Source organism: Erpetoichthys calabaricus, chromosome 3, assembly GCF_900747795.2.
Source record: "Erpetoichthys calabaricus chromosome 3, fErpCal1.3, whole genome shotgun sequence".
Lineage (NCBI taxonomy): Eukaryota > Metazoa > Chordata > Cladistia > Polypteriformes > Polypteridae > Erpetoichthys > Erpetoichthys calabaricus.
Window position 1 is genome coordinate 242,550,093 of NC_041396.2, and position 11,331 is coordinate 242,561,423.

At 36.9% G+C, this 11,331-nt stretch overlaps 1 protein-coding gene across 1 annotated transcript; it reads left to right on the forward strand.

The window, feature by feature from the left end:
- The first annotated feature begins 270 nt into the window (after window positions 1-270).
- Window positions 271-1,276, forward strand: LOC127527123 (trace amine-associated receptor 6-like). The gene has a single exon (XM_051924764.1). It carries the CDS (start codon window positions 272-274, stop codon window positions 1,274-1,276), a length of 1,005 nt encoding a protein of 334 aa, XP_051780724.1. The 5' UTR covers window position 271.
- Window positions 1,277-11,331: the final 10,055 nt, after the last annotated feature.

Here is an 11,331-nt window from a genome sequence, read left to right on the forward strand (position 1 = left end):
ACACTAATAATAAAATACCCTTGAAAAGTAAAACTGAATGTTTATTTAATCAGTACCTAAATAATCAAGATGTATTACTTGTAAAACAAAACACTTCTGTTACACTTGGGAATGTGATGGCTCTATAATTGGAGTAAGAAAAGGTTTACATTAATCTCTCAGGATCCTGCAAATATATAAACTTTGGTTAATGACTTTCAGAGAGTCAGATTATCTAAACTGAGAAGTATAATGCTGTATCTGTTAAAAGGAGCTTTATAAAGCTGAAATTATGCATTCAGAAAGAATTTACTGCTATCCTGACAATAATGCAAGTTGCCCTAAACTTGTAAAGCAAACTGAAATATCAGCAATTCTTTACCTGTCCGCAGGAATTTTGATTGTACTTACTGTTTTTGGAAATTTGTTTGTGATCATCACTGTTTCTCATTTCAGGCAACTTCACACTCCTACTAATTTATTTGTCCTTTCACTTGCTGTGGCAGATTTTCTAAATGGTTTTCTTATTATGCCTGCTCAGTTTTCTGGACGAATAGAGTATTGTTGGTACTTTGGTGATGCATTTTGTACTTACTATCAAACATATTTCTATTTTTTACTTTTTGTTTCTGTTTTAAATTTGGTAAGCATATCATCTGATCGTTACATTGCTGTGTGTAATCCATTTTTTTATAGCAGATATGTAACAAAATCAGTAGCAGGTGTATGTATCATTTTCATATGGTTCTTAGCATTTTTGTACACATATGCATTTATTTTTCATACTGGAGGTTATGTTGTAACCGACTGGTGTGTGGGTGTATGCAAATTTTGGCATTATTATGATTGGTGGATGATACATTATACACTGACATTTTTATTGCCTATGTTGCTTATAATATGTTTGTATTCAGTAATATTTGTGACTGCAAGAAGACATGTAAAAGCTATCAACTGTATGATGAAAGAAACAAAATCAGCAGACAGCAAAAAAACACAATTGTCAAAATCATCTGAAAGAAAAGCTGCTAAAACCCTTGGAATAGTAGTACTCGCTTTTATTGTGCTCTGTTCACCTGCTTTTTTGTTCATTCTGGTTCAGATGTCATTCACCATTGATTTAGTAGACTTAGCAGCTGTGCATTTAGCACTGACTTATTTATCAACATTGAATTGCTGTATTGATCCAATTATCTATGCTTTGTTCTATCCTTGGTTCAGAAAAGCTTTAAAAATGATGGTGACATTTGAAATATTTAAGTCATCATCACCAATGACTAACTTATTTTCAGATTAATTTTTAGACATCTATGATTTGTATATCATATTGATTTTGTTATGTTTTATAAAGTGTAAAGCTATCACATAAGATATCAATTTAACTTATCTCTGATACTATTTTGAAATGTCTTTTTTAGCAATGAAATGGAGAATAGTAACATATGCATTGATCCTAGAACAGTTGAATTGTGTATTTTAAACCACCATAAGGCATTTATATACTGTACAGTCGCTCCTCTTTATCTCAATATTCTTTAATCAATGTTTCATCATAAAGGCTTATGGATTTATATACTACAAATTAGTCATTCAGACATTGTTTTGCTAAATTCATTCAGACATTATTTTACTAAAAGACACATTAATATGCAAAGCACCTATTTTGAAAGTCTCTCTGGCTCCTCAGTCAGGTGGCACAGTGGTAGTGCTGCTGCTTTGCAGTAAGGAGACTGTGGAAGATTGTGGGTTCGGTTCCTCCCTGTGTGGATAGTGCTTTGAGTACTGAAAAAAGCGCTATATAATGAATTATTATTATTATGCACCACCTGCCTGCAGTACAGCTCTTTTCTCACCGCCACCCCTGTGCCCACCACCAGCCACAGCATTCATACACTCTGACTCTCGAATTGTGCTGTTGTTTAAGCCATTGCAATGCCATAATGCAGTGTCTACATGAATCACTAAATGTATATTGTGTTTTTATCTTAAAAATGAATTCACTAAAAAGTGAAAAAATACAGCAGCTGGAAAGATTCTTGGGATAGGCTGTAGCTGCCCTCCAACCCTGCCCAGAATAGCAGATTAAGCAAATGGTTGTATGTTAGTGGGGTGTGTGATCGCTGGGGACACATTATTATTTTTATTTATAATAATGGCAAGTACTTTTTTGATATCACATTTTTAAATTTCTTACCTGTTTGCTAGTTTGGTTTAGATTCGGATAATGAGGGATGACTTTGTCGATACAGTGCTGACTAATGAGAGGGTTTACAATTTCCCATGGTCACAGATTCTCTTCTCTTAGCCTGCACTGTAATATCTTTACCATTCAGAAGACAGAGTAGAGGGCAATGAGACAAATCAAGTGCAAACATTTTTACTTGTGTCAACAGTGTCCACAACAATCAAGTTAGTCAATACGTCTGTCTGTACCTATATGTGCAGAGTGTATACTTTTTCTAGAAAAAAGAATAATGTTTTGTTAATGTAGGAGAGGATTCCTTGTTTTGTGCATTTATTCTTTGCTGCTGAATAACTTTGTGGTCTGGGTTATACTTTAAGTGGTGGGGATAAAATATAGGCAGCAGGTAACATGAAATCAATTAATATGTGCTTCTATTTTTTGTTTATTAAAGTTGTAATAAAGCATTGTTTTATATCCGGACTGAGAAGACAGTGTATCAGTGAAGAAACTTAGTGGTCATTACTCACACATTTATTTTATTTTATTTACTATTCAATTCAGTTTGAGGTAAAGCAACATGGGCTGCAACTGAGAAACTAATTCTTAACAGACCCAAGGAAAACTGCAGGGAGAATTTACAAACTCTACACAGACAGTGAGTCAAGGTTAGAAGTCAGGAATCTGAAAAAATGAGGCAGAAGACTTAACCTCATTGCCAAAACATCCATCCATTATCCAACCCGCTATATCCTAACTACAGGGTCACGGGGGTCTGCTGGAGCCAATCCCAGCGCACAAGGCAGGAAAGAAATTCCGGGCAGGGTGCCAGCCCACCGCAGGACACACACACACACAAACACTAGGGACAATTTAGGATCGCCAATGCACCTAACCTGCATGTCTTTGGACTGTGGGAGGAAACCCACGCAGACACGAGGAGAACATGCAAACTCCATGCAGGGAGGACCCAGGAAGCAAACCCAGGTCTCCTAACTGTGAGGCAGCAGTGCTACCCACTGCGCCACCGTGCCACCCTCTTCAGAACATTCAGGGTTAAATTGGTTTAGTATGAAAGTGTGTGCCAACCAATGCACTACCAAATACACGTACACAAATTAGTGTGGCTCATCATACTCATAATGTGCAGTTCTACTGACATTGGCATTTGTATGCTCAGTGTGCCATTTAGGATATGATGTATACTGGATTCTGAAAAATATTTGTGTGATAATTCTGCTGTGAGAAGTTGCATGGCTCCAAAATGCATTAATCTTCCATCCATCTATCCATCAATCCATCCATCCATCCATTCATTTCCTGAAACTACATAAATCAGTTTTTTAGCTGCAGAGACAAAGAGCGTATTCTGGTGGTACTCAAACTCACCAAACTAATATTAGTTATTATTTTGACCATCCATCCATCCATCCATTTTCCAACCCGCTGAATCCAAACACAGGGTCACGGGGGTCTACTGGAGCCAATCCCAGCCAACACAGGGAACAAGGCAGGAACCAATCCCGGGCAGGGTGCCAACCTAACGCAGGACACACACAAACACACCCACACACCAAGCACACACTAGGGCCAATTTAGAATCGCCAATCCACCTAACCTGCATGTCTTTGGACTGTGGGAGGAAACCGGAGCACCCGGAGGACCCGGGAAGTGAACCCAGGTCCCCAGGTCTTATTTTGACCAATAACATTGTAAAGCAATAATATTAGAATGAACACCAGAAATATTGCAATTTTTTTTGCCATACTCGCCATTGGACCTTAGTTCTATGTTAATTAGTATTGCCTAATTTTATTTTTTTTCTCTTCCTTTATCCTGTAAAGCACTTTGAGCTACATCTTTTGTATGAAAATGTGATATATAAATAAATGTTGTTTTTCCCAAAAGGAAACACTGTATTGTAACACTTGAAAGATAAAGACATGGGTTGAAGACCAAAAAGAGTTGGGTAATTCTGATGACAAGCTTGTTTAATGCGGGTTAATGAAACGAAAAAGGCAGAATAATGAGCACACAAGGGAGCAACAACCACAACCACTGGTGTAGAAGAAACAAAGACAAGTGCTCAGTCCTCAGAATGTTCTCCAAATTCAGAATGAAGTGGGGCTTCCAGTGACTTGGCTCCTTTTATTTTGGCTGACAGGAAGAGACAGGTTTTGGATGAGGGAGAAGTTGAAGTGACGTCAGTGCTCCTGTGTCTAAAAGCCTCTGGACTGCAGATGAGAAAGGAGAAAATATCAATGATGGTGTCCCTCCCAGTCTGGGGTGGTGTTGCTTACCTTTTTAGAGCCCTGAAAATGGCACTGAAGCATTCATGCATGACAGCTTCTTATAAACATTACTTTGTTAAACGCTAACATATTGTGCCGAGTAGTGGAATTGAATCTGTAGTGCACTCTTTTTGCTATCCTTTCATAAGGCACAAATACCTAAGGGATATATGTTATAATTTAAGGGATATATGTTATAATTTTTGACCAGTAATACTGTATACGAGTAATGAATAAAGAAAAACAGATGAATTGTTTGTCATTATTAATATTCATATGGAAATGCTGAACTTCATTGCCTCTTATATTTATTGATTTGCTAAACCTAAAATGTTGCAAGGTTTGCAAAGACTGCATGTGAATCTGTGTATTTTGTTGTGCACACACAAACAATGCTCCCCTGGGTAATTTAACACATTAAATTGCTTCTCAGTCTTTTTATGATCCTTATTCCCATCTGTGCAGGAGTACTCACTGCTGGTTAGTCATGAGGTTACTTTCAAAGCAGCAGATACACTCCAAATGATTAGTGAAAATCTATTTATTCAATAATCCAATTGTTTTTGAGAATTTTACTTTATGTTTTCTAACTGTACATCATCTAGATGATTTTCCTTTACATACAAACATCATTAATTGTTTCCTTCACCTTGATATTCTTGCTTCATACAGAAGGTCAATACATAAACGGAGTGGTGGCTCTGAGGCTAGAGATCTGCACTGGCAATCGGAAGGTTGCCGGTTCGAATCCCGTAAATGCCAATAGGGACTCTGCTCTGTTGGGCCCTTAAGCAAGGCCCTTAACCTACAATTGCTGAGTGCTTTGAGTAGTGAGAAAAGCGCTATATAAATGCAAAAAAAAAATTATAAATAAATATTATTAAATTATGACAAATACACACCAGAATGACTAAAAAGAAAGGAAACATCTGACTTGGCAGTTACAGTCACAATGAGGCACTGTAAAAGCATAATATCATTGGTAGTATTCCTTGACACATTTCTGCTGAGTAATTCTTTGGCTGAAAGTTCTTAGGTGTCAGAGAGGATATGTTGCATTGTTTTGTTTTCTTTCTTTCCTTCACTACTGCCTCCAGTGGGTTGAGAGTACATCCCATAATTGAGTCTGCCTTTTTAATTAGCATTTTGATTTGGTGGGCCACTATTGATGTGATGTTACTGGCCCAGAGTTGTAAAATACGTGAAGGATGTCACTGTCTGTAATTCACATGTCACAGGTGTAATTCCTACACCTGTTCTGACATTTCTTTTATAGTTCCTATGTGTTATAAGACCAGTCCAGCCTTTCATCAATGTTGTCCTTCAAGTTCTTGTAGCAGTGTACACTGGTTTTGCTGAGGTTAAGTTGCAGACAATTCTTTCTGCACCAAAAAACAAAGTTCTCCACCTGAGTCCTATACTCTGTTTAACCACCATTGTCAAAACACTCTGAAAAAGGCAGAAACATCAGAGAATTTCTGCAAGTGATGTGACATGACCAGGTGTTATACAGTGCTGGACATGAAACATTGTGTTATGAGCTCACATCCTACAGTTTACCACGATGAAGGCATCTGATTTCTTCATTTAAATTGCATTTTTTGAAGCTTTCCACATCCACAAGATAGAACAAAGCGCTATAACACAAATTAAGAGTGTCTGAAACAGTCACATTATGTAGAAAAAGACAAATAAAAAGAATATTTTGTTTATGTGGAAGCAGTCTGCTTTGTCAGTTTTTTTGAGAGCATTGTTATCATGAGATGGGGTAAAAAACAGATCTTGGGTTAAGAAAATGCCCAAGAGTTATGAACATTAAATCGATATACTTTCTAGCCTTTGACTATGTCATTTGTCCATTGCACTCTAATATGAAGAAACTTTATTGTAAAACTTTTTCCATGTCAAACTATTGGCTTTTGAAATATAATTTAAAGCTGTCTCTTTCGCACTAGCAATAAATATCCTTAGCAATAAAGTTTCATACAGAACCCCTTAATCATCTCATGTGTAGTTGCGGGTGTGCAAGGCAGGATCAAGCACAGGTAAAACGCATGCCGAAAGAAATCTCTCAGTCCAAAAGTTTGTTTTAAAAAATTTAGTGAAAATTCAAAACAAATAATCCATCCATTATCCAACCCGCTATATCCTAACTACAGGGTCATGGGGGTCTGCTGGAACCAATCCCAGCCAACATAGGGCGCAAGGCAGGAAACAAACCTCCGGGCAGGGCGCCAGCCCACCGCAGGGCGCGCCCACACACAACACAATTTACAATCGCCAATGCACCTAACCTGCATGTCTTTGGACTGTGGGAGGAAAACGGAGCGCCCAGAGGAAACCCATGCAGACAAGGGGAGTACATGCAAACTCCATGCAGGGAGGACCTGGGAAGCAAACCCGGGTCTCCTAACTGCCAGGCAGCAGCGCTACCACTGCACCACCAAGCAAATAATCTACCCAAGAATAAAGAAATAATGTTGTTACATACGTAGAATAAAATTCAAAATATTAGAAAAAAATGTATTTTCTCTAAACTTGGCTTTACTTGTCAAACTTTAGTTGTTTCTGTACTTAAAGATGCTTTACTTCTTCTTCTGTATGCTTTAAACATACAGCGCTGCACATTCAATAAAGCACGTTGTCTTTCATGTTACTTGGCTCATTCAGCACCGTTTAAAAGCATGTGCCCTCAACGCCTTACACATGGCAATGCAGGTCACTAACTCAGTATAATGTATAGTCAGAGAGGCTCGAAACAGTTAGAAAATGCAAATTCAACTCAACTTATAGGGGTTGTAGGAACCTCTAATAGACTTTGCACTAATATTTAGGAAAACATTTATATAACTTAAATAACTAGCAAATGGCTCTTACATCATTTATACAAAAGGCAAAATATACAATAGTAAAAATAAGTTAAAAAGTCTGTACCAGCTTTGTTTGACTAGATAGACTTTCTTTTTTTTCGTATTTCTCTAAATAGATTGTATCTGTGTCAAATATGTCAAAAATTGGTTAAGCAACCAGAAGACGCAAGAGATAATATTAGTAATAGTACATTTTATTTACATAGTAAGATAACTACTTACTAAAAGCCATATTTACATTAAGGTTGTCAAAGTTACCACATTAATGCATAAGATTTGTTTTCAATGGCATAACACTTCATTTTTCCTTGATTGCATTTATTGACATCTCTTTCTATCTAAGCCAATGTGCATAGTTTTTAAATAACTGAAAATTCTCCTCAATTGTTACATAAAATATTTTTCAGTAAAACAAAACAAAACAAAAAAACAGTAAAAAGTGGAATTTAAAAGGACACAGTGACATTCTCACTGAGAACCCCCAACACTCCACTCTCATGTTTTGAAATCAAACTCTTTCAATCATCACATTGGCTCTGAAAGAACTGTTCCTTGTGGCTTGCACAACTTGCACCAAGATCAATAGATTTATTTAGAAGTGAGCATCTCAGCTGACTGCTCTCTTTCTCACCACAGACCTCCAGCCCCAAGCTAAATGAACAAGCTGCACAGTGCCTTTCTGTCTTTCACTCTTAGGTCTGGTCGGCCAACATTACTTACATTTTTTTGATTTGGTGAAAACACCTATCTAACCTGAAAGATATGTGTATTCATTGTTTCATTTTACTGTTATTCATATTAATCAATTGTGGAAAGCTATTGTTTCAGAGAGGTTGACAATGGTTGGTAATCTTCATCATTTTTTAAATGTAAATAAAAGAAGTTAGAAGCAGAACTGTGATTAAAGTTATCAAAACTGAAAGCAAACATTAACCATAATGAGTCTATAAAACATAAAGACACTCATGCTTCACAATTTATGGAAGTTTTTGGTTTTCTGATTTTAATTCCTTATTAAACCATGCTACTGTTCTTAAATAAAACATAATTGATTTAAAAAGCATTTAATGTGCATAAGAAAAACTAAAAGGCATTCACAACCACACAAAACACTGTCTGTAATCAATTGTTAAAATCACTAAATGCAATATTATTGAGGAGGGTGGGAGTTGAGAAATCTCACCTTACTGTAGTTGTGTGTTGTTAGAGTTCAGTACTTAACGATTTAAGACAGAAAGATATTAAATTCCTGCATTTTTTCATTCAGCTACTGCCTGAAACTGAAAAACCCATAAGTTGTGCCACTGCACTGCAACAATAATTTTGCAGGTATTCTGGTAAATATGAATTGTTAAGGACAGGTCATTGGCAACATCTTTTTATTATCACATGTACAATATACAGTGATATTCTTACTTGCATAATTTTCCTTGCACACATAATAATCAACATTAAACATCAGAAAAGAAAAGCTCAAACTTAAATCTAATATTAATAATAACAGTAAATAAGGAGTGGATGCCAATGGGGGGTTTCAAATTCATATAAGAAAATGTTTTTACTTTGTTATCCTCTTCTTCGTTTTTGAGATCAAATAAAAATTATCTAAAAAAACAAAACAGTAAATAACACTAAGCATAACATTACATACACAAAACATTACATATACAAAACTCACAGAAAATGTGGCACTTCATTTGCTCAGTTGATCGTACTTTATCACTTATTACAGTTGAGCAGCCTTATTACCTGCATGTAGAAACTGTTCTTGAATCTCACGGTTCTGGTCTTAATTGCTCTATAGTGTCTACCTGATGAAAGGAGGGAGAAAAATGCCTGTGCGTGGTAACCAGGGTCCTTTATGATTAGTGTTGCCTTGTCCAGGCAGTGCTTGGCAAATATGATTGGAGAGTGAGATGTACTGATGTCAACCTTGCAAGTGGAAGAGATGCTGCTGAGAGTTATGTGTTTTAAAATTTTTTTTTTCCTTTAGAAGTGTTTCTTTTTACTTTTTTTTCACCTGCAGAGGAGCAAAAGCAGCTCAGTGTTTGGGGGGACAATTTGGAAAAGTTATCTCATACTTCTTCTTGTTATTTGTATTCAAACTAGCTTCGGTGAGGCAGGACAGTAAGCAGCAGTAGTTGACTCCAGCATGTCTATAAGTAAATAACCAGTGTCATGCCAGCTAAGAGTTAAAAGTAACAGCAACAGCAATTCTTTAGTGGGAAAAAGTCTAGGCACATAAAGATTAATTCGATAGCGCACTATGTAACATTCATATGGTCAAGCATTAACATTAGTAGAAAAACAAAGGCACATGCACTCAAAAGTAACAAAGTATTAATTTTAAATAATGGTAGATGGCTGGTTTCAAAGCGGTATAAAGAAGAGCTCCTCTACTTTGGCAGGTGGCTAACGTTAAGGCTATGATCAGGCACAAGCAGCTTTAGGAGCAGACAAAATAATAAGAAATTAACTAGCAGTCCATATTCAGTAAACAAATTTCTCTCAGTAAGAAAGAAGAAGAGTGTAAAATAAATACTAGGTTGAACAGTTCTTAGCAGTCAGGAAAGTACAGCAGTTAAGAGGGCGACAACGTAAGGGTTTCTTAATACGAAAGAATACAAACGGTATGAGTGATGAGGTTTTAAGTAAGTAATAAAAGGGAGTCAAAGTTAAGAGAACAGACAGAGAAAGGTATAGTTAACGTTACTGAAGGACAAACAGTAGACAGTCAAGGGGAAGAATATTACAGGAGCTTAATGGATTAGTGCTACCATTTAAGTTAGAATCATTTGTTTTATTTAAAAAAAAAAAAAAGTATTGAGCAGTTTCAGCATTCCAAAGCCAAATTTTAATAATGAGGCAGTGCAATGCAAGTCCTGTTGGATACTGGACTTTTTAGATGATGACGTGGATGAGCCAGTGTTCTATGAGGGCTATATCTGCAGGAGATGCCACCTGATGGACGTACCTTGAGCTCAGGGTCTCTGAACTGGAAGAGGAGTTGGCTGGCCTACATTATAGTAGAAGAGAGAAGCCAGACATCACACACAGCATCATTTTCAAGTTTGTTCCCAACACTACTATCTCAGAATGAATGAATCATGAGCTGAGCTAGGCCATCTCTCCACAACATTAATGAGACGCATTTTCACATTGCAGATAATTTACACCTTAATAGAGTGGAAATGTGTTCTATTTACATAAGCAAATTAATTCTCTGAAGGAGCCTTAATAGCAATGTACATGTAGTCAACTGCTCTGATTAAATTTGGAAAACCAGAAAATGTTACGAATTGCCCTTTGATGTTAGCCTGTGTAGTGGATGGAAGTGCTGCGCCTCTAAAGACACAATTCACTGCAGTGTGGGAGGAAGCGGGGTGATGAGGGAATAGGCAACAGTTGTATATAGTTAAAGCATGTTCAATAAACATTCAGTAGTTTTTGCCTGCATTAAGAAAACATTGTCTGTCATGTTTTGTTTCCTCGCAGGGCGCTACACCTGTTCAATCACAAAGTAAGGAAGGCTTATATGTCTGGATGACAAGCGGATAATACCATCCCATACAGCTGACATGGTGCGACTCAGTTATGACTGAGAAATACCTTGATTGGTCAACCAGTTCACGTTGAGAAGGTTCTGTGGCTAAAAACACGAGGGTGGACAAAACTTGCAAAAGAGGAGGTACAACACAATTCCTTAAAGGCTGCCTTTGTAAAGCTGGCACTAGTTCAGCACACAGCTCCAAGCTCTTGGAAACTGAAATCAACTTAGAAGCCAGTCATCATCAATGGACAAGAAACCAGTATGATCTCTGAATATACACTTTCTTCTAATTATTCCATTTGCAATGTCTTCTGACAATGCTAAAACAGCCACGATAGATGAAATAGTTTGGCCATTCAATGCACCATTGTATTGTTACAAATTGATTGCAATCAAGTGCCTTAAATTTGTAAACAATATGCAATAAATTTTGGTGTGTTTGATGAAGCCTGTGTCATG